The sequence below is a fragment of the Helicoverpa zea genome, chromosome 17 (assembly GCF_022581195.2).
Source record: "Helicoverpa zea isolate HzStark_Cry1AcR chromosome 17, ilHelZeax1.1, whole genome shotgun sequence".
Classification (NCBI taxonomy): domain Eukaryota; kingdom Metazoa; phylum Arthropoda; class Insecta; order Lepidoptera; family Noctuidae; genus Helicoverpa; species Helicoverpa zea.
Genome location: NC_061468.1, coordinates 9,133,461 through 9,160,476, shown reverse-complemented (window position 1 = coordinate 9,160,476; position 27,016 = coordinate 9,133,461). Strand labels below are relative to the sequence as shown.

Below are 27,016 nucleotides of genomic sequence, written 5' to 3'. Positions count from 1 at the left end.
TAAGTAATAATTATCACTTAAAGCAGACATTATGGCTTTCTTCGATTTCTACAAAAAAATATATTTAAATAGAATAGAAAAGTTAAATGTAAACATAAAAAAAATATTTTACAAAATAATTTATCAAAGTGGCAGACTTGCCATAGTCTACAATTATATATTTTTTAATAATTTTTAATTGGTAGTGAACCAGAGACAAGTTAAGGAACTTTGTGGGGCTAAGTGAGTAGTGCACAACATGAAAAAATATTTTTACTAATATTTTCGTAGGCAATTGCTAAAAACCTGGCGCCTTATCTGCAACTCTATGGATTTTGAAAACTAGTGACTTGTAGAAATCAAATATTACCTATAAAAAAAAATATAACGCTAAACATGTATCAAAACAAGTTAATACTTAAATACACATTTATTAAATACATGTTAAAATTAGGAAAACCTATTACAAACTTACTTAAAATTAAAACCTATTACAAAAACTTATTTAAAAATACTATAAAGTAAAATATATTCTAAACTATTCGAAAGCCTAATCATTTCTTGTAAATATTATTTGAAGTTCTGGTTGTCCTCCGAGAAGATTCCTTAAGGAGCGTGCTCTGTTGCTAGCAAAGGAACTAGCTCGGCGGGTCAGGAATGACGGCGACATGTCACTGCCTACCAGGTGGCACCCGATGTCACGTGATGAATCAACATGTGCTGGATTCGGATCTAAACAAGGATTACTATTAAAGAAATATTGAACTTCTAAGTCAGACAAACAAGTGCACAACTTCTCATATACGGCATCAGTGCACTGAGTGCTCATGTCTTTTTTTAATTCAACATGAGCTTCTACAGGTACGATTTCACGATCAGAAGAATATCTTTTTCTAGCTCCTTTTACTAAAGACTTTAGAATGCCAACAGAACACATTTCATAGTCTGGCAAAGTGGATGGCTGATAGTTCATCTGTCTCATGTACACAGGAAAATTATGTTCTAAACGTTTCTTAGCAGTCTTAGTACATGCACACGCTTTTGGTTCCAAGTAGGAAAAGTAACTCTCCCATTTCGGTTCTCTTTCGTGATCCTGTGTTCCTATGCAATTAAGTGGAATATTGTGGGTTACAGATCTTTTTTCAGAAGATTTTAATTCTTGTGGTGTGTTTGGCTTATTTTCAGAGGTTGCGGTAGCGCGTGGTAAATCGGTGCAAAAACAGAAAGGGGTTTGGCAGTTCTCGCATAAATCAATATCGTCAGGTATGTTAGAATTCAGTTGTATTATTTCTTCTTTCAATACTGCCAACAGAGAACTTTCTAATTGTATTTCTTTTAACTGTTGTGAAGGCGTGTAGGTAACTGGTACTAAGTTCTCGTATATAATATCATCGTTTAAATCAGCGTCATCTCCACGATTGCCGTGGATATAATCTTTAATTTTATTTATTAAAAGATCAAAATTGTCGCAGTTAGCGTACAAGAACCGCTTATTGATAATGATGGCTGGCATTTGCGTAGTGCTGGGAGTGCCACCGTGTTTTGGACATAAGTCCTGATCTACTTGGGCTGTGTAGCCTCTGTCACAGAATATATGAAAAGGTACAACTTGTGGTACAGGGGTGACAAAGCCTTCTTCTTCTTCTTTTGTAGTAATAATGCTCTCAGCAGTGGGGTCCTCTAGGGCATCATTTACTTGTAATAACATCAGTTTCTCCAAATTTATAAAGAATTCTGCATGATCCGGAAGCATGTTTAAACAATAAGAGACAAATGTTTGGAACATTTTCACGACATGACATAATTTTACCTTCCACATGTCTGAAAATTTTTGGTGCTTCCGTTGCTTGTGAGTTTCAAAAAAGATTTCCAAATCTTTCGTAGCTAAACTCTGAGCCAGAATTTTGGTTTGCTTTTTGTGCTTACGTTGAAGTTCTGTCATTTCAATTAAACACTCTTCTCGTTCTTTAAGAGCAACATAAATTTGACAAGCCAGATTTTGAAACGCAAAATACTGCTTTAATTCACTTAAAGCTTTATGCTTATCAACATTATTGTCATGAATTTTCTTGTCAAAGCCTTTTTTGCTTTTTTCCAATTTTTTAATGAAGTTTGCTTTTAATCTAGATTTTTCATCTATTAACTTTTTCTCATACACATCATATATCAATTTCGCTTGATGATTTAAATAGACAGAATATTTATTTTGCATGGAAACAATCGCGTTTTCTTGGGTTTTTTTAACGGCTGCAATAGCCGATTCATGAAATATATTTTCAATTATTCTCAAGGACTCTCGATATAAATGAGTAAATTGCTTAAAGTGATATTTAATGTTATCAGTGTTCTTTTTGCGATGTATTGCGGCAAGGTCAGCCACCATTGCATCGTGAGATGATGAAAGATTATCTCTCCATTTCATATCACTCTCTGCAAGAGCTTTTTCCTTTTCTATTTGCAGATATTTGCGATGCTTATCAAAGACTGATGTTCCAATGAGCTCAATACCATGATGGTTTAATTTGGACAGAATTTTTTTCTCAATAGGTTTTAATACCGAGCGACCTTTTAGTAACTCTTCCGGAGGTACGTACCAGTCAGTGCCGCCCCCTTTGAGCAGGGGTTCGAGACCCGCGACTATTCTAAGTTTCGGGGTCATGGAGTTGAAGTAAATGGCAGCAAGAGCAGGGCTCATTTTAGTTTTCATCATAGTCTGAGTAGGCACCTGGTCTCGCTGCAAGTGGCATTTCCTCAAGTAGTAATTATCGCTTAAATCATTCATACCGGAGTCTATAAAATATTTCACAAATACATTATAAAATAAGAAATTAAAATAATTATTCTTTCAACAATCGTGATGTTATGTTGCTTAGCAACTGCTGCAACTTGAGGGTTTTTGAAATTTTTTCTGCCACCGGGTGGCGCCACGTATGCGTCTGGTCCAAACAGCTGTCAAATAGTATGGAATTGTAGGTGCCGAACTTATTGTTTATTGAAATTCTGTTATATTGGAAGTGTTATTGATTTTATTATGGACTACGGTCAGAATAAGGTTTCCGAACTAAAAATTGAGCTAAGAGAGAGGGTGCAAAAGTCACTGGTACTAAGGAAAAGCTTGTTGAAAAATTTGTTAACACAATATGATTTAGTTTTTTTTATTTACTCAACCGCAATAGTAAAACAATAATGCAGTGCTTTAATTATAAAATAAAAAAAACACTAAAATCGTTCACTATTCATAGTAAAGATAAGCACTTTGACAGTTATCTGGACCTGACGACTCGGTGCTGCCACCTCGTGGATTGCCATTTTAGAAAACCCTCATTCTGTCAGTTTTACGATTTATATTCTAAAGACACGGCAGAGGTTTTATGTCTTTCTATGTGCTTTCTATTAATTGAAATAGAAATAATATTCTCCCTCTTATAATATCATGGGAACTTAGCATACCTTCGATGTAGTAAGGTATTTCTTTCCTCTATTTACGATAACACTTTTTTGTGGGTAGTAAATATGAACCATAAATTGGTAGATTTATCTTACTAATTCAACCCTTCAGGGTTGTTCAGGGTCAACTTTTAAACCAAAATTTGAGGGTCGTTTTAAAAAAAAAGCAGTTATCAAAAATAAATGTTTATTAGAACTAAATTACAACAATAAGACAAACCTAGTATAATCATTCGAAACTTACCGTGGCTACAATTTTAAAGCAAAAATAACACTAATAAGAAATAGAATCAAAATACTTATTAAAATACCTACTCGAAATCACATTTCTTTCCCTTAAAAATATCTTGCAGATCAGGAAAGCCTTCGACAAGATTCCTCAAAGAAAGTACTCTGGCAGTTGCAAAAGAACTTGGTCCCTGTGAAATGTGTGATTTTCTGTCGCCATCCTCTGCCATGTTTGGCCAGGAAGAGTCAAATATTTTGGCGGCAACGTTGTCACTACTACACAGATAATCAATTTCAGACTCGGAAAAACAAGTACACAATGTTTCAAACTCCTGATCTAGACACTGAGCGCTCTTATCATCATAGGTCTTCATCGGGGTCTTACTACACGGTATGGCAGGACGTCTTTTCCTAGCTTCTTCTACCAACTCCTTGAGTGTCGAGATCGGACATATTTCATAGTTTGGTATTTCAGGAGGGCCGTATTTCATCTGTCTCATATACACAGGTAAATTTTCAGCTAAATGTTTCCGAGCCATTTTAGCACATCTGCATTTTTTGGATTTTATATGGGCGCAATAGCCTTCCAATGTGGGCACTCTTTCGTGGTCCTGCTCCATTTTAATATTTACAGGAATGTCATGATCCAATGATTTGGATGACGTTGAAGGTGATGCTAATTGACTCTTCTGTGGTTCTTTGATAACTACAACACTGCATGCACACCAAGGGTCTTTACAGTAGCGGCATGCATCTCGAAGTGTAGACGGGTCCGCTCGATTAGCAATTTCTTGGTGCAGTATCTGTAATAAAGAGCTTTCTAACTTCATATCTGATAACTGCTGCGAAGATGTATAATTTACTGGCACAAAATGTTCGTAGATTAAGTCATCGTTGAGGTCAGCGTCATCCCCACGACTGCCCTGAATGTAATCTTTAATCTTGTTATTGAACTCGTTGATATTATCGCAGGCTGCATACAGACATTGTCTGTTAATGATTATGGCCGGGAACAGCGAAGTTGTAGAAGATACTCGTTTAGGACATAATGCTTGGTCGACTGTAGCCTTGTAACCTGTGTCACAGAACAAATAAAAAGGTACAGATTGTGGAATCGGAGTGTGGAATTGGATTTCTTGTTCTTCAAAAATACTTTCATTAGACGGATCTTCAATCGCGTCGTTAATTTGTAATAGCATCAATTTCTCCATATTTATGAAGAACTCAGCATGTTCTGGAAGCTCATTAAGAGAATAAGACACGAACTTTTGAAAGTTTCTCACGAAGAGACAGACTTTTCTCTTCCAATTTTTGCAGAATTCTTGTCGCTTCTTTTCTTTATATTTTGCTAAATCAATTTCTAATTCCTTGATCAGTATTTCTTCCCTCATTTTCTTTATTTTTTTAGTGTGCACACGTTTCATCTCTTCTAATGTTTTCAATGACTCTTCTCTCTCTTTAAGGGCCACGTAAATTGAGCAAGCTAAATTTTTGCATTTAATGAATTGCCTGAGATTTTCAACGGCCGCGTGTTTATCAACTTTAATATCATGTAGTATGTCACTGAGCGTTTTGTTGGAAATGTCTAACTGATGCACGAATTCTGCTTTTAGCCTTGCTTTTTCTTCTTTAAGCTTTTTATCGTAATCATCATAAACTGTTTTTGCCTGGCACTTTAAATCAGTTACATATTTTTGTTGCATTTTTTGAAGTGCCACTTTACGAGTGTTGTTAATTTCTACTATTATTGATTCGTGGAATAAAGATTCTATTTTCCCTAAGGATTGTCTATATACTTGAGTGAAGCGGTTAACTTCATTGATAAGATGGTTGGTATTCTTATTTTTGGCAATCGTTGCCTGATTAGACCATTCCACTTTGCCAATATCTGTGACAAGCTGTCTACTTTGAAGATCGCTTTCATAAAGATCGTTTTCCTTCTGAGCATGCATTGCCTTGTGATGCCGTTCAAAGAGTGCTACTCCAAGTGACTCTATACCGCGATGGCTTAACTTGGTCAGCACTGTTTTCTCCACTGGTTTCAAAACTGCTCTACCTTTTAACATATCTTCTGGAGGGACGTACCAATCGCTGCCACCACCGGCAAGCGAAGGTTCAAGCCCCGCGAGTTCTTTCAGTTTCTTATTCATGGACTTGAAGTAGACAGCAGCAAGCGGTGGGCTCATTTTCTTTCTTATCATACTTTGAGTGGGTACCTGTTCTTGTTGCAAATAACATTTTCTTAAATAGTAGTTCTCACTTAAATTCATTTTGAATATGAGTTGCAGTATGCGTTTATAATAATTCAATAATACTTCTTATAAAACGATACGGTTTTTATAGCAATTGACATCGCTATATACAACGTTGTCAATTCTGACATCTACATATAATATTATTTGTTTTTACAACAACGCAGAGAAGTTTTTAAGGGCAAAAAGGTTTTATATAAGTAATTGTGCACTTTCGTTCACTGACCTCTATATTTGTGACTTTCGTTATTTTTACCCATAATACGAGCAACACGAGATAAACGCCAGCATAGCGATTCTACACTTTTGATCATGCCATTGCTGCGAAGTTCTCAAGCAAGCTACACTATTTGTTCTTGCCCGTAGCTCAAAACATGGCGCTAGACGCTGCGCAGAAACCTTTTTAAACTATCAGCGAATGGTGGACGCGCATTCCTGTTCTAGGAAATCAGTTGTGAGCCGCCATAGACTTTGGCGAGATAATCTACTCAAGAATTGAACCTATTGAAATAATAACTCCACGTCCCATTAATATTTATTTACTGTAATGTAAGAGTGCGTCCACATCTGGCGAATGTGCCGCGAATGTGCAGCTCGCGAGCCATTTGCGACCTGCCCGCGAGCTGCGCGCGTGCATTTTTGTTCGTGCGCCGCTTCTGCGCCGCCCGCGCGCAGTTCGCGCGCGACCTAAGCGCCGCACGCGAGCGGCGCGCAGGCGGCGCGCGACGTCTGACATCTTCGATAATACTGAGCTGATAAAACGGAACTGAAAGGGCGAGAACTGAGTGCGCAGATCGCGCGCCGCTCGCGCGCTCTATACGAGCCTTGCATGAGTTGCGCTAAAGAGGCGCACCAAGCTATTGCAGTGACTGCACGCGCGCAGCTCGCAGGCAGCTCGCAAACGGCTCGCGTGCTGCACATTTGCGGCACATTCGCCAGATGTGGACGCACCCTAATAAACTTAAAACAATATTTTAAAAACTTAAAAGACTCAGGCATGACTTAATTGTAAAATAAATGAACCTATTTAATTAATACTAAATTAAATAAATATGAGAATAAGCATCTTAGTTGTAAAGTTAAGGCAAACAAACACAACAATAAAATAAAACAACATAAATTTTAACTTCAATTCACTTAACTAACTTAACGTTAAATCACCTTCTACATTATACTAAATTGCTAAAGGAAGCTAAGTATAAAAACAACTTAATAGGAATCAATCTTATAAGAAAAAATAAATTAATTAACCAAGATCTCAATACACTATTTGCAAGTGCAATATTCATATTCGCAACATGATCTTTTTTGTTTCAATTTATCTCTATCAAATATTTCTTCGAGAACAGGCGTGTCTTTCAGCAGATTCATTAAAGAATGAGCCCTGGCTGTGGCAAACTCACCCAGATCTTGCGCCATAAACGATGGCGATAAATCCTCGCCGACTAGTCTAGGCTTACCGATCCACTTCTTGTCAACATTTTTATTATCAGCAAAAATATGCAGCAAACGACCTGTTTCCATTTCTGAGTCACTCAGGCACGTGCACATGTACTCATACACCGGTTCAATATACTCAGTACTCGCATCCTTATATAATTTAGGAACTGGAACTGCTGATGATGATGGTGGAACAGGAACCTCCTCCCTAGCATTCTTCACCAATTCTTTAAGCTTTGAGACAGGACATATTTCATATTCCGGTATTTCGGGAGGGCCAATCGTCGCCTTCCTCATATAGGCAGGCAAGTGACGCTGCACATCATTCATGACTGTCTTCCCACACGTGCATCTTAGGGGCTTGACGTAATTAAAATAACTCTCCCATTTGGGCTCTTGTTCATGCATTAGCAGCTGCGAGGGTGTCAGATGAATGGGTGGTTTAGTAGGCACGAGTTCACTACCCGCTTCGGACACAGAGGGTGGCGGGGAACATAAGCACACACACAGAGGCATCTTGCAGTGACTGCATTTAAAGGGAAGCTGTTTTACGTAATCAATCTCTTCTTGTAATACTCGCATTAAGGAACTTTCTAACTTTAACTCTAACTGTTGTTGAGATGGTGTATACTTAAATCTTTGAAAATGTTCATAGATGAGGTCATCGGGGATTTCTTCGTTATCATATCCGTGGATGTAAGCTTTAATCTTGTTAGTGAACTGTTCGAAACTGTCACAAGCTGCATACAGGCAGCTCTTGTTGACGATGATGGCAGGCAGGAGTTGTGCAGTACTAGCTGTGCCAGTGTGTCGGGGACATAAATCTTGATCTAGTTTAGCTTTGTACCCGGAGTCGCAGACCAAATAGAAAGGTTTAGCTTGCGGGACTGGAGTCTTCAATTGCTCTTCTGGTTGAACTACTATAATACTTTCAGCAGATGGGTTTTCAAGTACCTCACTAATTTGTAAAAGCATTAATTTTTCCATATTAATAAAGAACTCTGCATGTTCTGGAAGATCAAATAAACAATGCGTTACAAAATCTTGAAAATGTTTTACAACCTTGGCCACTTTTTTGTGCCATAGAACAAGAAAATTCTGACGCCTTTTTTCTTTCAGTTTTTCAATGTATATTTCGTAGTCTTTAATAATTACACTTTCTGTCAATTTTTTTGCTATTTTCTGGTGTATACGTTTTGATTCTTCCAATTCAGCTAAACACAATTCTCGTTCTTTAATAGAAACATACATCATACAAGCAAGATTTTGTCGCTCGTAGTATTGTTTCAAATGATCTACAGTAACATGCTTATCAACGTTAATATCATGGATTATGTGACCCAAGCAAGTGCGGACAATTTCTAGCTTTTCTTCAAACTGTTGTCTTAGCTTAACTTTTTCTTCCATCAGCTTTTTATCATAAACATCGCACAGAATCGTCGTTTGGTGCTTCAGTTTCTCCGCGTAATTGGCTTGCATTGTTTGTACGGCATTTTCTCGCGTTTTTTTAATATCTGCTATAAAAGATTCATGAAATAACTTTTCTATTGAGCTTAAAGACTTTCTATATAAACTAGCAAATTCTTTATAGGCATTAGACACGTGTGTTGTCGTAGCTTTTGAATAGGCATCGTGAAGGTCGCGCTCAAGTTGTTTACAGGCGCTAGCTACTGAAGCTCTCCACTGACTGTCGCCGTCGCTGAGGACGCTCTCCCTTTCTCTCTCCATGTCTTTGCAGCGTTTCTTGAACACTTTTGCTCCGAGCTTGTCGATTCCTTCATGGTTCAGTTTGGCTACAGCTTTGTTTTTTAAGGGCTTAAGAACTGCTCGGCCTTCGAGTAAGTCCTCTGGTTTAAGGTACCAGTCGGCGCCTGCTCCTTTGAGGGGGGGTTCTAGGCCGACCAGTACTTTGCGTCGAGGACACAGGGTATTGAAGAACACATCGGCTAAAGGGCCCATGCTCTTTCTTATAGCGCTCTGTGTCGGCACTTCGTCTCGTTGCAAGTAACATTCTCGTAAGCGATAGTTTTCGCTTAGGTTACACATTTTGAATACTTTTTAATATTCTTCTTATCATCAAGTTTCCAGTAAGTTTTCGTTATAAAAAACTTCTATTTATACGAATAATCATAACCACAATAACGCTTGACATTTGTTTAAAATATTATAATCGCCAGTATAGAAAGAATACTATACTTTTTAAATTAATTACATTTCCATGAAAATAGGTTTTTACTATATTATATCGAAAGCGACTCATACATTTACATCGTAGCTATAAAATTATTTCATATTTATTATAGCCCTATCCAAAAAAGGTACCGCTAGCTGCACATACTGTGCAAATATGGATCTATCTATAAGAATAATAAGCGAGTTGGTTGGTATAGGTCACTTTGGCTGATCTATTTTTTTTAAACTTGTGTAATAAAACAGCAAAAATACAAGTCAAAAATATTTTTTTATTTATACAAAATTATAAATAACTTTTCGCTTAATTAATAATTAAGTTGGTGAAATACTTAGAAGTAAAAAAATAGTTCTTACAACTAAGTAACTTCACCAACAGCCATCTGTTGTAACAACGTCATGACGTGACAGAACCTCTCCTTGATCTCGGAGGCGGACCGGTGCGGGAGCAGCTCTCTGATGCGCCCGAACACTTGCTCCGAGCCCGCTTCACCCTTCAATACTTGCAACATCGTCTTGTCTTCTTCCCTCGTCCAACTACAACTCCTCTCTTTCTTCTCGACCTTCTTGGGCTCTATGCTCATACTCACCACTGTCTCAATCTTCGGCTGCTTAGCTTTAGACCCTTCATCTTTCTTCTGTACCGTCTGACTCTTACTGTCTTTCCTCTCCCTCTTCTGCAAGTTATCGCTTTTGTTCTCTGGCTCCTTTTTACACTTACTTTTACTGTTAGTTTGAGACTTTTTGGTAGTTTTTGGGCTCAGTAGGTTAGCGCAGTCTTTATGCTTGGTGTTATCGTTCACATCTTTGACACTCTTGGTGGGGGATTTGAGTATTTTTTTGGCCTTTTTAGGTGGGATTTTGGGCGTGTTTTTCGCGTTTCGTTTGGGGGAGGAGCGTTCGTCGTCGGAGTCCGGCGGGGAGAGGAGAGTGTGTGTGGGGGCGAGGCGACGCGCGTGCACCCGGTAGGGCTCCTTGCTGTAAGGGTAGGTGACGCGCGCAGATCGCAGCAGCCGCCCGTGCTGCAGGAACACCCGCCCGTGCAGGTACTGCGGAAACAATACCACTTTATCCAATGTTCGATAATTAGCTTCTAGAATGATCTGTACGATGATTTCATGAGTCGGAAATGTTTCTTCGATTTTCAATGCAGGATAGATGGGAAAGCGATTGATAGCATGATTTCTACCCGATCTTTAACACAATTTTCTTGACATCTTTACAATATGAACACGTGTTATGCAGACAATTTACCAAACTATAGATTTTATATCAACAATTCTCCTTGATTACAGTGACCATTACAATACCGATAGATAAACCGTATTTTGTGTCCTTTCACCGTGACTTAATTTTTTGCGATTCACCGATATTTTTGCCGAAACAGACTTTTTATTTTATGATGTGATGCATGGGCGAAATATAACAAGTTGGGCTATGAAGATGAAAGGTTGCTAACTGCAGTCTTACCACAGTATCCAGGCTCTCTTTGACGTCGAGTTTCCTCTTGTTATCGCTCTCTTCCTCGAACTCCCACACGTCATAGCCCTTATCGTTGGTGAGGAAGCCCTCATCTATCATGTCTACGCCCGTCTCGTACGCACTAGGAGAAATAAATACATAATTGAAAATGAGCCCCTTCAATTTATTTACAGAAGTATTCTAAATCTTTTTTGCCCTTGTTTCTAGCTTTCACTTTACTCGCAAGCAGTTTTTTTCCAAAAAACACAAAGATCCTCACTGCTGCCGCTGTTTATATTAGCTATATACCGTGTAGTTAGAGATCCCTCACCTGTCAGGCGGTCGTTCATCAGGGAACAGCGACTTGAAAATGGTAGCAAGGCGCGGGTTGGACCGCAGGTGCGGCAGTACGTGCTTACGCATCTCCTCACTGCTGCCGCTGTTTATACCAGACTGCTTGCCTATATCGTTTAGTTAGCAGTCCCTCACCTGTCTGGAGGTCGTTCATCAGGGAACAGCGACTTAAACATGGTGGCGAGGCGCGGGTTGGACAGCAGGTGTGGCAGTACGTGTTTGCGCATCTCCTCACTGCTGAAGCTATTTATATTAGGCTGCTAAATATAGGATAATAATAATGGTTCCGAAAAACAAATTAATCTCCAGCGATCTGTGGCCGACTATTATTCTTATTAACCAGCGTTATAATGAATTACCGACAAAAAATCCAAAACATAAACGACAAAAATATCAATTTTAGCTACAAATATGAGCACGTTCAAATAACTTTTTCTCCTAAAAAAATTCGATCTTCGAGTAATAAAACTAAAGTGAGTTAACTAGAATACTGAACTTCCGACAAAATTACTAAGTTACCGACAACAGAGGTTTTGACAAAATAATCATATTTTTGCAACTTGCATGAACTGTTATGATTTCTATTGTTGGTTATTAAATTTATTTTTTAACTCTCAATAATAATGAAAATACCTCAACAGTTTGGCACACGCGATCGGGTTCGGGTCGCGTTCGGCTGTTTGAGCTGTTTGAAAGCTGGGTGTTAATCAAATGCCTACAACTTTCGAAGGTTGCCCTTGATTTCTCAGGGTTTCCATCATCAGATCCTGACCTGATGACTATGGGACCATCTGGCAGCTATTTCGCGTCGAACAAAAAATCACGTAAATCGGTCCATAAACCTCGGCGTAATCGATATAGAAAAAAAATCATACCGGTCGAATTGAGAACCTCCTCTTTTTTGGGAAATCGGTTAAAAATATTCTAGGAAACCAAATCTACTTGGTTTTAGATTAAAACGTAAATACTACTTTAATTCTAACTTTTTCCTGAACCTGAAATAAGTACCGATATCGAAGCATACCCGTAGTAAGTAAAATTCATGATATATGAAGCAAGTAAAAGTTTTATTACAAGTACATTTTTATATTTTTTTAAAGTAGTATTTAACCACTGAGAATAATATTTTCAGTATAATGTTAAGTTAAAATGGCAGCAAGTCTATGAAATATGAAAAGTAATTTATGAATTAATAGTAGGCAAATAAAGATTAAAAATTACAAGGCATAGTTTTCAGTAGAACGTAATTTATACTGGTAGAAAAGTATTATAGCAACAAACAGTGATGTTTATTTTTCGATGACTTTAGTATCTCATTCGGTCGTTTCATAATTTTTATTCGGAGAAAAGTAGTCGGAAAGTCAGTATTTTAGTCAGTAGCTTTAGTATTTTGAGTAAGGGTAATTCTTATTTTTTTGTCGGAACTTTTATTACTAGCCCTAAATATACAGGGTTACTGGTAAGTAGAACGCATCCTTTCATGAGGTGATAGTATAGGTCAATATGGACAAATTTGACTATGGGATACACTGGGCAAAAGTTAACCCGTTTCAAGATAATCGAATTTCAAGATGTTTTCTTTACAAGTCGTCTATAGTCTGTTTTTTAATCTCGTAGACTAAATTGACACTTGCAAAATGTCAAACTTTCTAATAATTTTGCTAGCTCTGTGGTGCAGTGTTGTACTTACCATACCGGTTCGTTGAATCGTAACTTTTTATCTATAATAGACGAATTTAATATTCATTCAAAGTTTTATATTTAAAATTCACGTACGTACACATGGCTGTACGACGTGCTACAAACTGCCAGGGATATCTGACCACGCAGAGCCATGCGTAATCATCAAGGATAAGCCCATTATTTCAGGATGACTTATTGTAAAGAGTTACGATTCAACGTACCGGTATCGTAAGTACAACACTGCACCACAGAGCTAGCAAAATTATTTGGAAGTTTGACATTTTGCAAGTGTCAATTTAGTCTACGAGATTAAAAAACAGACTATAGGTACACGTATAAATTGTTATTATTAGTTAAAAGTCTCGTTTTTGCGGATTTTTGTGTGTTTTGTGCCTTTTTGGATAGCTAAATAAATGTAGATATTTTTTAAGTATTCTGCACAAAAAAATGAAGAGTAATATTTTTGAGAAAATAGGTACTAAAAAAGTAATTGCTGTTCGTTATAATTTCCTCTGTGATTTGTACAGTTTTATGGTTTGTTATTATGAAGTGATTCATCTTCTATCCAAAAAGACACAAAAATCCACAAAAACGAGACTTTGACTAATAATGAAAATTTATACGTGTACCTAGACGACTGATGTTGAAATTCGATTATCTTGAAACGGGTTAACTTTTGTCCAGTGTATGCCATAGTCAAAGGAGATGGCCAAAAAAAAAACCAGAGTCGACAGAAACTTCGTATGTATGGTTGGATTCAGTATAATGTGTAGATTACAAAAAGTATTCCATATCTTCTAAAAACCATGGGGTTCTCTTTTTACAAGGTTTTTTCGATGAAGATTTTAGTACATAAAAAAGCTTAACTTTCCTGTTTGCTGTTCATTAGAAGTTTTTCATAGGGTAAAAACTTTACACTCAGGTGTATGTCTGTTAGCACTGTACACGAGTGAAGGTTTAGAGCTGATCTGGTGATGGAGAAGAGAGAAGTTCAAAGGAACTCCGCAATGGTACATATTAACTACCTCGGGCTTATATTATTCGCATTGACGAGAACTTTTCACTAATGCGCATAGTGACTAAAAAGCTAAAAAAAAAGTTAAAGTCTTTTTTTTTAACTTAAGGTTTTTTTTTTTTAATTAACCTTTGTTCAAGTTCGCAACAGGGAAACCTCTTCAAGTAGGTAAGGTCGGTACTTAATCGTATCTGGAGTGGTTCATGTCAATAGTGCAATGGGTGGTCAAACTCAAGACCTTTTAATTACCAGGCAAACTCTGTAACTATGGTTATATTACTATTCGCATGTTATAATGTTAGTATACCTTGTAATCATCTTAAAAGTCAACATAAATTCAACATAACCTATTTTTGTGAAAATATGCTATAGCTCCTATACCCCATGGATTTCAGACTGGATTTTTTAGCACCATCAAAGGTCTATCATAATGAACCCATTGGTACCCATTTCGTTGCTGTCGATTCTGGGTTTTTTTACTATGAAAATTTGGCCATCTCCTTTGTCCATATTGACCTATACTATCACCTCCTGAAAGGATGCGGTCTACTTACCAGTAACCCTGTATGTCTTGTAGTTAGCGGTCCCTCACCTGTCAGAAGGTCGTTCATCAGGGCACAGCGACTTGAACATGGTAGCAAGGCGCGGGTTGGACCGCAGGTGCGGCAGTTGGTACGTGCTTGCGCATCACCTAACTTCTGCCGCTGTTGAACTATACATCTTGTAGTTAGTGGTCCCTCACCTGTCAGGCGGTCGTTCATCAGCGACTTAAACATGGTGGCGAGGCGAGGGTTGGACCGCAGGTGAGGCAGTACGTGCTTGCGCATCTCCTCACTGCTGCCGCTGTTTATACCAGACTACTTGTCTATATATCGTGTAGTCAGTGATCCCTCACCTGTCAGGCGGTCGTTCATCAGGGAACAGCGACTTGAACATGGTAGCAAGGCGCGGGTTGGACCGCAGGTGTGGAAGTACGTGCTTGCGCATCTCCTCACTGCTGCCGCTGTTGATGCCGGTCGTAATCGCGCGGAGAACCTTCCGCAAGACTGTCGGCTTGCGGGATAATGTGCTCTGGAGACGAAAATATAGTTTGAGAATGTGGTATAGCCAGGGCGGTATTAAAGGTACATAAAAATAAGAAAGTTGTGAAGCAGACGGCAGCACTTTCTTTATGAATACGAATATTTGATATATTCAGAAATATTCAATTCTAATAAATTAGAAATTTTACTCAGATGAATAGCATTTATTGTTTTACATAGAAAGTAGCAATGAATATTTAGGTTGTTGACTTTCTTTTGATGTCAACACTAGTTTTATATGGGTTGCCAGCAATTCAATAGATAATAATTTTAACCAAAAGTGAATACTACTAATAAACGTTTGGCATTAATATATTTTGGATCATTTCCAGATTACAAAATAAATCAAGTCAAGTAGTTGATTTATTTTTTGTAAGTTTCAATTCTCATTATTTTCAAGTGTACAAATTGTCTATGTGCAAAGCAAATGTCCATAAACAATGGAGGAGTAGAGAGATAAGAGTGAATTGATAAAATACTACTATTAATGGTAGTTTTGACTGCAACAATTTTCCTTACACAAAATGCTGTGATGAGTCATGTACTAATGGAGAGATAACAGGATAAAAGTAAAATATGCTACACAAATTTTCCCTACAGGAAAAATCTACCAAAACTATTCAAATTAAACATAGAACACAAAAAAAGTAGCAAAGAAAGAAAAAAAACATACTAGATATTCGCCAAGCATCAACAAGTATGAATCAAGTTACTTACTTGCAGAAGTTCTATGAAACCAGTCATTTGAACTAACATGAAATGGTCCATGAACCGTCCCACCTCCGCTGCTTGTCCCGGCTTCAGGAATAACAGAAACTCTTCAACAATATCCTTGTGTTCTTCACCGAATACATTCTCTATTTTGCGATATAAATCAACAGGAGTCTCCTTGGTAGGATCAAACGACTTCAATATACTTTGGAACTGTACAAACTTATTCGTAGGCACCGATGTGTTGGAAGAAAATCTTGATTGTACTTTTGTATAGTAGGATCTCACTAGCGCTGTAGATAAACAATACTATTTTATAAAGAGTTGCCTTTTACATATGCTTGGAGGAATAGAACTAGTAGGAATAAATTGTCCATTTGTTACAATTGATTTCAAGTAATTAAAGAGGTAACCAATGAATTTGTTTCGTTGCACTTTAGTTGGTGTATGTAAAGTGCAAACAATGTGACTCTCATATGACATTTTCACCTCCAAATACCAACAGTTGGAAATGTCAACAACTTAATATTTTCGTTGATGATTTAATAGTAATTACCAGAACTAGGCTGTTCATACTAAATACATAATTAATGTACAATATGCTTATCAATGAGGTATCTGTCGTCTGACCTAATTTGTTGCAAAAAATCATTTATTTTAGATTACATAAGAGAGAGTGCTGTTAAATGTATTGTCAAATGGTGCAGTGTTTACCTGTCTCTAAAGCATTGTCATCAATTTTAGGCGGATCAACTTTTTTCTTGGGATTTGTTTTGCTCTTGGGCTCCTTCTGTGGTACTTTCACAACCTCCTGCGGTACCACCGGGGGTGGTGGCTGCAACAACAACATAAGGTCATGTAAATAGATCTGCTATCTTATAAACATGGCGACACATTTTATGTACGCTCGTGCATTTCGTATTTAACTATAGTAATCCTGATGCTATTAGTACAAAAACATAATAAAATCTTCTGAAAAAAACACAAAATTCTCATTTTATAGAACAACTCACAGTATCTGTCTCAAATTACACAAAATCATCAACTACGTTCATCGACTCACCTCTGGCTGGATAATGGGTTTTGGGAAAGAATTTGGATTAAAAAAGCTTGTACTTGGTTCAATTTTGTTCCCGAAAGCATCCTGACTGTCTCTCGTAAACAGAATAGGCATAGAAGGCAGCATCTGGAAGATCTATGAGCTACTCGCGCAACGAAGTCTCAACAGCACAGCACCACGGATACGCAAAATCTTTACATGATAAACACACACAAACTAAACACAATAAAAACACGATATCAACTTCACTATAAACAAAAAGAAATCACGAATTATATGATATATAATACATTATTGTTTTGAATTTATCCAAACAACACAAGCCATCGAAAGAATAGAAACATTTTTGACAGATCGAGGACGCGAAATCGGGCGGGCGGAGCGCGCGCACGTTTCATTTTATGAAATTCTATTATAAACAAAGTTTTTAAATAATCTTTGCTATTATTTTTCTGTTAAAAACAAGACAAGTTATTATTTACTAGTTTCTTAAGTATATCCTTATTTTATTTTACACTTATAAATAACTAAAATTGAAGGATTAATTAGTTTTGGAATTGGAAGAGTTTTGTAAGACGGGACGGAAGAAATATTTTTGTAACGTATCCATAGACATAATACAAGCTGTTGATTTGCATCCGTGCCATATTCAAGGAGGTAATTATGCTAATGATTCTCGACCCAAATCAATAAAAAAATTGGTACGTAATTTTTTTTCTTTAATTTTTTTTCTGAATTCCATAAATGTCATCTAGCCTTATTTAAACTTGGCGCGTATGTTACTGGCGTTAAAATCGTGCTGCACCCTCACACAAACGCAAACACAAAGCATACGCAACGATCACCCATAAATTTCATTCATAAAATTAGATTACTTCGGAAATACCACGACATTACAATGACAAAAAAAGCAGTGCATATTAGTTATTTCCCATCTACTGTAATTCCAATCGATTATTTACGTATTGTATGTCCTCCTCCTGAACTATGGCACAAATGCAAATCAACACCTTGTATTAGTAAACAGGACTGCGCATATAAACCCAAAAAACGAGCCGAGTGAAACAGTTAGTACGGAGGCTGTCTGTCCCTTTCTAATAGGGTGACTATGAGATTAAGCTATGTGAGACAAATCCGAATTTGCTAAGATTATTAAACACAGATTAGTATTGAAGTTTTAACTTACGCAGTTTGTGACCTTAAGATACTAATAAAGGCTTTTAATAATTAGCGGAAAATAGCAGTATAAAAGCAGGAAGATTCGAAGTGAAGACTGTTTTTTTTGTATTTCTACTTCATATATAGACTGCTGAGCCATTTATGTCGCCTTTCTTCATTTTTTGGGAAGCTATAACAATAGTACAACAGTTTTAAAATCTATCACCCATATTTTGACTCGTTACAAGAATTCATGGGCACCCTAGTTGTTTGGTTTACGAAAATGTTATTATTAGCTAACCTGTGGAACGATATATTGCAACCACCATAGGATTCACTTTTGCAAGTAGAAACGCAACACTTTTTCACCATTTTAATAGTTTAAATTGATTGAATACAAAAAAATATAAACAAAATTTTAAATGCTGATTACGCGCCAAGAATGTTCAGGGTTACCGCTAGAAAATAAAAAAAAGCAAAATAAAAATTTATGTTGTTTATGTTTTAATAATAAATACGAATAAATTAATGCGATTGTTATTAATTTGTTGACTTACAATTGTTAAAATAAGATAAAAATATAAGTGATTCAATTGTTTTTGGGAAGACAAAACTTTTGATCACAACATTTTTTTATGCTGGCAATGTGTTAGAAAGAGACAAACAGCCTCCGTTCGAACTATCCCTCTCGGCTCGGATTTGCCTCTGTGTATTATGCAACCAATTTAGTACCTTATTGCGTTAGAATAGAGTTCATTTTCGTTAATATATATTTTGAGCGTGCGCAATCTTGTTTAGTAATATTATATCTATGAACGTATCAGACAGGCTCTTGAATAAAGAGTTTTCACTGCAATACTTTCAGGCGCGATATTTTTCTAGTGCGACAATTTACATAGATTCAAAAACAGAGTTTTTTAGCATTAGCATTTTTTGTGTTTTGGTAACTACGGTTTCCCTATTGCGTTTAGTGTCAGTTCAAAAGAAAGTCTGACCGCATGAAGTCTTGAGCTTGTCCACTATGTACATAGTTCTTAAAAATTATATACCTACAAAATACAAGCTGTGCCTAATTTGTGGCTCAATAATAAAAGCAGCTTATAAAGTTACTTTTATTTAATGAACATTATTTTATTTATTCATATCAAAAATATTCATACCCAGGTGTTTACTTTCCCACACAATTCAAGCTAGAATTCGAAGTAAGTTCTTTGATTTATTCATGGTAGGTATTACTATTAGCAGTACCAGTGATAGCATATGTAATTATCTTTCAGTGAAATACTTATTCGTGTCTAGATTTTTCCAAGAGACTGAAATAGCGTAGGTACTGCCTTCAGAAATAGTAGGTACCTAGAATCACAGAACACAGAAAAGGTCCTGTGCCTAGAATGATTAGGCTTTTGGTAAAGATTTTCTCGCTACTTGTATACTTATACCTACTAGCACCTGCTTGTATACTTACTACTTTTTGGGCTACCGCTTTTGCCTGAGTCGACCGATCGTCTACTAAGCAGCCGTTCTGCCTAAAGATCAGCCAGCTACGCAATATATTAAACTTAGTTCACAAGCTATTCGGCAGATGCGAACAGGTGTTTCAATCAGCAACATCCAGACTCCGGACTGCTTTGTGAAAGTTCGACCCGACGAGAGAATCGAAGCCGAAACCACAAGACAAGTGCACAACAAGACCAACAACCGACGCAGTCTTGTCTGAGATAGAGCGATGATGACAAGAGTGTTAGTTACAAGCATTGGATTAGGAGGAACCAATCACCCAAATTCTAACGGTTTAGGTTTACCTTCCCAGGATGACGTGCCTGATTTCTAATAAATGCCTTTACCTAATTTGGATAACATTCGCACACTGTATTGAACTGAATTTCAGAAGTAGTAAAATCTTAAATACCTATTCGCGCCAAATTAATGAATCATGAGCCCGTTAGTCGTTCATGCTTCGAGGATAGAGCAAGGTCTAAGCAGCGACTCAATAAAACTGATTTACCATTTGTTACAGTTCAGTTCACTACATCACTGAAATTAAATATTATTGTAAGATCCGTTATTAAAAATTGCGTCCGTTTACCTAATGTGTTGTATTATCACAGAATTACTTAACATTTACTTGCTACGAAAATGTTACGTTAAATTCTGGTAACCAACAATGGTTGCGTCGAAGGATTGTATCAACTTTAAACGTTTCGACACAGTATCGTAAACTCGTAGTAATTTAGACCTTCAAAACTTAGTCTAACTGTCAGGAAACTTTCATTTTCCAAGGATATACGTCATTGTTTGTGATACTACAGCCAATAATTGTTGTGTTATCCGTCGTCAGGTAACGCCATCGATTTTATTACACGTCGGCTGAATACAAGCGCATCCAGAGCTTGGAAAAATAATAACTTTAGAAAAAACAATATTAAACACTTTTCAGACAAAGTTATGGTTTTCAAAAGTTGATAGTGATTGGAAAATAATATTTGAAACTATGGCTGCGATTCTGCCTACTGGATTGAGAAATGGGGTGAGTTTTTGTAGGGCCTTTGTGATTCCTTTGTTTTCTGTAAGGGTTCCTAATCTTAATAGTTCTTACCTGTTATCTAGTTTACTATGTATTAATACGTTAATAAGTAATCTGTAGATAACCACCGAGGAAAACTTTTTTAGTTAGCTACAAAGTTACTTACCTATCTGCCGCTCTTTGTTACGAAGGGAGACATTCGTTCGAAACCATTCGAAACCCATAGAAAATACTTACGTAGGTACTCACCGGATTTTTGGGAAGAGAAAAAAATATTTAGGACTTGTTATTGAATTTTATTACCGAATTCTCCATTGAATTTTTTGCGACAGTTTTTTTTTGCATAAATCTTCACACAGTATCGGTTGAATGGTCTTACCATAGCTACTGTAAAACTTTACAACATTGTTGGCATTTCCGAAAAACATTACTTTATTAATAGAAACGTAATAACTAAATGTGTTTATAAGGTATAATATATAATGATTAATTACTGTAATTAATGCGAGTAGGTGCAGAATAATGAGGCCTGTTTATGAAGAGGTTTTGGCTCTGCAGCCTTGCATTGAGGATGCGAAGAAACGAACGCCTTCCGTTAGCCTATAGTCTTCGGCCATCGACCTGGTTGCATTGTTTCACGTTTTGTGCTCCCATACTTTGAAAGGATCAGATTGTTATCGTACCGACTTGATCAAGTATTCAAGAAAATTTTTGTTGAACTTGGTCAAGTTTGCTAAAATTACAAACTTTTGAATAAATTCGAATGTCTCGGGTACTGTTCTTAAACTGAGGAACGGTTTGGATAGAGAGTATGTTAATAATTATTATTGTCAGATTTTTTTATTGATTCGACATCGGTAGGTATCTGAGAGATCTTCGACGTTTAAGACTGTACCATGACTCTTAGCATATGAAAAAGACTACTTACATAAAATCCGTCGTAATCAAAAATTTAAATAAGTCATCGATTGGCAAACTTTAGACAAGCTACTGTCAGGAGTTATTACAACAATTGGTTTCAAGAATTTTAAATTCAAGCAACTGTCTGAAGAGTAATCGATTTCACATAGCCGATCAATTACGAAGACCGATTGCCGATATCCCTTAACATATAAAATTACTTAATATCTCTTGATAGCGTTTCTAAGGAGACTTCAAACGCATTATTGATCAAATGTATGTTCTCCTGGCCTTGTCTGAAGGAAATACCAAATAATCTACGGTTTCTTACAATCGTTGTGTTGTTACTGCCGAGAACAGTAGCCATCCGCACGCGATCTCAGAAACACTTCAAAATTGACCGTTTTGTGTTGAGTTATTTTTTAATTAAAATGGAAGAAGGTAGCAAAGAGAATGGTGTCAGTGATCAAGTCAATATTGATGAGATTAAGACTAAGGAACAGGATGCACCGACTGACATCGTGTCTGACGAAGTAACTATACCTGTTGTTCTTGATATGTTGCACTTTTGACGTTCTTTTTGGATTTGCAGAAGCTTTGTAAAGCTGTATAAGATAGAAGCACGTACCTAAGTAGGAGACATTGTAGTGAACAAAGATATGGGTTTTGGAGGAGGTCAAAACACTGACAAGATTGTAAAATAATGTTTTGACAGTTAACGAGTATTAAAAAAATTAAATACTACCTGCAAGGAACTTCCTTGAATTTAAGAAAGGTCTCGTTGTTTTCGCATATTTTCCAAAAAAACCCTAACTAAAACCTCAAAAGAAATAAATGAAGTTACAATAGGCATGATGACAGTAATCAAAAATCATTAAAATAATATATTTATTAAATTAAACTTGAAGCTTGGAATATAAAACGCGCATTGTTTTCTTTATTAATAATGTGATTAATATGTATTTTTATAAAATAAAATTACGAAATAAGGCAATCCGCCATGATATCTTGAACACCAATCAGAGCTCGTGACGTCATTTCTCAAAACAACTCGCGCGAAAGCGCGCGAACGTCACATTTCGTTATTGTGAACTTCCACTGCGATCTTTGTTTTTAATTAATTTATTGTTTATAACACGAGTTATGGAGCCCGGATTTATCAAGGCAAACAGCGCTAATTTGCCTAAAATTGATATCATAATGCTGGGAAAGTTTTTGGCATCAAATAAAGATTTTTGTTCAGCTGAATTTAGAAATGTTAAAACTTCCATGTAAGTATACTAGTTTAATTAAAAAACAATGAGAGATGAAACCTAACCTCGAAATAGTTATTTACATTATAAACTATGCTAGAATCTAGAGAACTATGTAATAACTTACATCAAAGTGATCTTCACAAAAATAAAGTTGTACCCTGGGCAATATTGCTTTTGAATCTCGCCTTGCAAGTTTAAGCCACTTGTTTCGTATTTTTTTATTGTGAGGAACGTACACAAATAACTCATCAGGAGTTGTTTTGGATGTGTTCTTACACTGGGGGACCCCACAACACCTATGCCCTTTCGAATTCATATTTAATAACACAAAAAACTTAATTATTGCACGAGCGTTGTTTACAATTGCGTCTTGTAATTTCAGTTGTGACGTCACAAGTGACGACATGACACTGACAAGCGTTTTCGCGTCGGATTCAAAGTGGACAGAGAAAAATGCAATTATTTGATAAAAAAACTTCGCATTTTCTTAAAATTAATGATTTTTCATATAAAATAGACATATACCTACATCATACAAAGGAATTTAAAAATTTGTCATCATGCCTATTCATGCCTACCTATATTTTATCTACCAGGCCAGGTTTCGTTACTACAGTCATTCAGCATATCTACCTTATTTCTATAGGTTTTATGTACAAACTTTTTCAGATCAAGGGGCTGGACGCGAACCGCTATGCGACGAAGAAGACGGTGGCGCAAGGCATGCTAGACATAGCCTTGCTGACTTCGAACGCGTCACAGCTGAAGTATGTCCTGCAAGTGGGGCCCAAGCATGAGTTCTACACGCTGCTAGTGGTCCTCATCTCGATATCTATCGTTCTGCAGGTGAGATTCAAAATTGTGTCTTGTGGTTATGGTAATAAAGTTGTGAGTTCACATGACTGCCACGTCATGATGGATGTAGGCATATCTAAATGAATTCGTGGGATTCCCAATTTGTAATACCTTACTGACTAAAAACCGTCGTGTTCCGTCGTAGGCCTTTTAAATACCAGGGCCGCGGTAAATTTGTAATACCTTAACTGGAGAACAGGATTTTCATGAACGTTTTCGTCTGGCGAACATTTTCTACAAAGGTGCATGTTAGGAACGTTGCGTGAAGAAAAATATGTATCTTATGAGTAATCGTATCAATATATCTTATGAATAATCTTATCAACGTCCAATTAACGTCCCAAGATTCATCAAAATCGCTTCCAAAAGTTCAGTTTCTGTCTCCTTCTTTTTCTTTTCTTGAATTGCTCAAGCTCTTAGGTGGCGATGGGGTTCGTGCTCCTCTCGCTGAATCTTTGGCGTGACTGCTGGTTCCACCGGCCCCGGCATCGGACCTCCGCGCTGAACATCAACTATGGGACCACAGCCACGGCATTTATCGTCACTGTTCTCAATGTCCTCGTGTCAGCCTTCGATTCTTCACTGGCTAGATATCAAGACTTAGACCAACCAAGCATTTACGCGATATGAAGACCTATATGCTAGACTATTTGATTTGATCACCTAGCTTAGGATTTAAGAAATTTTAGTTTGCCACCATACCTATACTATGTATTTCGTAGGCTTGTGAAAGTTACATTACATAATTTCGAAGCTAATTTATTTGGTGACAGCTAAGTTAAACAAAGTCAAAGATAGTCTTTTGACCCTACAAGGCCCGCATAATAACAATTCAGGCGGCTGAAAGTTACCTGATATGTATAGATGCATGTCCCATATATTGCAAATAGGTTCTAAACATAAAGGCTGATTTACATTGAGTCAGTAACTGACGTCAGTGTACGCGCCGAAAACTGACGCGTGCTATTTACACGAACTATTACAGTCACTGTACTGACTTCAAATCAATTTACACGATGGCAGTGCCGGGTCAGCACTGACTTGTCAGTGGACTGACGTCAGTTACTGACTCAATGTAAATCAGCCATAACAAATGCGTAACAAAGTTCGTAACAAATAAATAAGAACAAGGTTTTTTAACGGAAAGAGCTTCTAATACATTCAGTTCGCTGATAAAACGGAAAACACATGTTTATGTCTATAGATGACTTGTTAATAGGTTCATCGGTCGTGGTATGAATAGGTCTACGCAGTGCTCTTTTATGAAGACCCAATGATTTAGCAAATTTAATGGATTGCTTTTACATTCAAGTTTAGCACTTATTGTAGTAAGCACTGTAAGCAGGCTTACGATTAGCATGTATTTCAATGTAAACTTCTACCTATATTAAACTGAAGGAAGGTCCTGACGACCTTCCTTCGGTTCCAATAAATACTTATTTCGTTAGTTAAGCCATACTTAAAAATAAACAAATGATTTTTGTTTTAGCTTCTCGTTGGATTACTATTCGTGGTTATCGGAGGCTTGGACCTGAACGATCACGAGGATCAGCCATCAGCAGTCATACTCAATGACGTCATTGTTATATTCATTTTCGTCATTTCCGTTATCAATATCGTCATTTCCGCATTTGGCATAGAATATTCAAATAACCCATTAGTACTAGATCGGTTAAATTATATAAATAATGAATATTTAAAAAAGCTTAACGTAACTGCCGTTTAGAGGTAGTTTTGATACAGATAGTTAAAAATTAACCCAAAATATTATTGATGCCAAAATTTGAATTGCAGCGAATGAAACGTCACGATGCAAATAAATTAGTCAGCACTGCGGAAAATATTATTAAGAAGTAAAATATAACACTTAGTTTGTAAGAGTTGAGTCAGTTACCTTGATATTAATGTCTGTTACCTACCCTTCATGCGCGAGAAATTGAAGATATTGATGCAGTAGTGGTACCTACCTATGTATCATTCTGAATTTTAGTCATTATTCTAATCCTGATAATGCCCAAGTATTCCAATTCATGGCTAACAGAAATCTTTGCTTACGCAGGCAAGCGCGGGAGTCCTGGCTCTTATAATATCCTCTTTGGACGGCGATTCAAACCACAGACACAAGAAGCTGGCAGACTGGCTGTACCACACCTCCGTCGGTATGATGACTGGAGTAGTGTTTTGTGACGTCATTAAAATGACCTTTGGCCTCGACCCCGCGCTTTCCTTGCAAGACTATCTCGGGAACAAGACTTCAAGCTTGTATGATACCTTCTTTAAAATCCGTAATGTTACAGGAACCTAGAAGGTTCTGGAAATTGAGATAGGATAAGGCTTAGGGAATTTTTCGATAAGAGTATGGCAATAAATAGAGTAGGTTTAAGTACCTAAATAAGTGTCTAGTCTAAACATGTAATGGCAGTACAATGAGAACAAAAAATCGCTTAGGTACCTACTTTACCATTCTGTCACATCTATGATACTAGTATTAAAGACTTTTCAAAAGAGCAGAATACATTAGGTCACTCTTATTTCAATCATTGTTTTGTACCTACTATATGTCTTTATGTACCTCTTGTCTTTGTTTTATTTTCAGCTATTGACTTTATAGCTATGCTTTATTTCTTTTTGTCTATTTTTTCGTGTGTTTATTGCTCGCTTACCTATTTTTTTTTGTTGCCAACTTTGTGTATTTTTTTGCAATTTTTTGTTTATTTTCTTGTGTTTTTTCATTCATAGGTGATATCGGCAGTAGTAGCAGTAGTACTCAGCTTCATTTTCAACATTAACCATCAGCCCGACCATCGGAAAGCCGAAGTGTTGAACAACGTCAGTTTGATTTTCAAAGTGTTCAGTATTGCCATCAACATTATCATAAGCATATTTTACTCAATGCAAATTGATATTGATGCACGCCTGCTCACCCAGTAACTTAGTTATTGTGTTTTCTTTTACGTTTGCTTAATTAAAATTAAGGTTTTCTAATTTTCTTTTCATGAGCCTGATAAGTGGATACAACAGTCAAATCATTTACTCCGCTTATGTCAGTAAACTAGACCATTTTCAGGCCCTTTATAATTTGTCAATAGTGTGCCTCTATATTCTCTATATTTGTAGGTAAGAAGGTAGGTACTCGAATTTAATTGTTTGAAAGCTTGTGTTTCTTCTGGTTCTTCGGAAACACATACTTTGGTAGATCTTTTACTCATTTACCAACATGCTTTGATCGATGATATTATTAGATAAGCATTATTCTAATCTAAAGAGTAGGTAGGTAATTTAAACTAGGAATGTATCAATAAACTAGTATATTCAATTAAATCACACTTTTTGAAGGTACACTTGTAAATATTATCTTCTATTCTATCTATTATACTAATAAAAAATGTGTCAATAAAATTTCTGGTTTTATTGTGAAGAT

The 27,016-nt window shown here is 36.7% G+C and overlaps 4 protein-coding genes across 6 annotated transcripts; 1 reads left to right on the top strand and 3 right to left on the bottom strand.

The window, feature by feature from the left end:
* Positions 1-529: 529 nt before the first annotated feature.
* On the bottom strand, positions 530-5,924 carry LOC124638508. The gene is made up of 2 exons (XM_047175481.1): positions 3,971-5,924; positions 530-2,769 (listed from the first exon to the last, which is right to left on the bottom strand). Exons 1-2 carry the CDS (start codon positions 5,922-5,924, stop codon positions 530-532), a joined length of 4,194 nt encoding a protein of 1,397 aa, XP_047031437.1.
* A 1,152-nt stretch (positions 5,925-7,076) lies between these two features.
* LOC124638507 lies at positions 7,077-9,503 on the bottom strand. Its single transcript, XM_047175480.1, has one exon. The coding sequence runs from the start codon at positions 9,390-9,392 to the stop codon at positions 7,173-7,175; it is 2,220 nt and encodes a 739-aa protein (XP_047031436.1). The 5' UTR covers positions 9,393-9,503; the 3' UTR covers positions 7,077-7,172.
* Positions 9,504-9,788: 285 nt separating this feature from the next.
* Positions 9,789-17,264, bottom strand: LOC124638448. Its single transcript, XM_047175418.1, has 6 exons — positions 16,906-17,264; positions 16,557-16,677; positions 15,849-16,135; positions 14,945-15,120; positions 11,007-11,139; positions 9,789-10,585 (listed from the first exon to the last, which is right to left on the bottom strand). Exons 1-6 carry the CDS (start codon positions 17,026-17,028, stop codon positions 9,896-9,898), a joined length of 1,530 nt encoding a protein of 509 aa, XP_047031374.1. The 5' UTR covers positions 17,029-17,264; the 3' UTR covers positions 9,789-9,895.
* A 2,954-nt stretch (positions 17,265-20,218) lies between these two features.
* On the top strand, positions 20,219-26,994 carry LOC124638542 (ninjurin-2). Of its 3 annotated transcripts, none has more exons than XM_047175543.1 (3): positions 20,219-20,587; positions 23,410-23,586; positions 25,655-26,142. In XM_047175543.1, the coding sequence occupies exons 1-3, from the start codon at positions 20,552-20,554 to the stop codon at positions 25,898-25,900; spliced, it is 459 nt and encodes a 152-aa protein (XP_047031499.1). In that variant the 5' UTR covers positions 20,219-20,551; the 3' UTR covers positions 25,901-26,142. The 3 variants fall into 3 exon arrangements, with proteins under 3 accessions (XP_047031499.1, XP_047031500.1, XP_047031501.1); XM_047175544.1 differs by lacking the exon at positions 25,655-26,142 and adding an exon at positions 25,085-25,646 and having other exon boundaries at positions 20,220-20,587; XM_047175545.1 differs by lacking the exon at positions 25,655-26,142 and adding an exon at positions 26,335-26,994 and having other exon boundaries at positions 20,264-20,587.
* Positions 26,995-27,016: the final 22 nt, after the last annotated feature.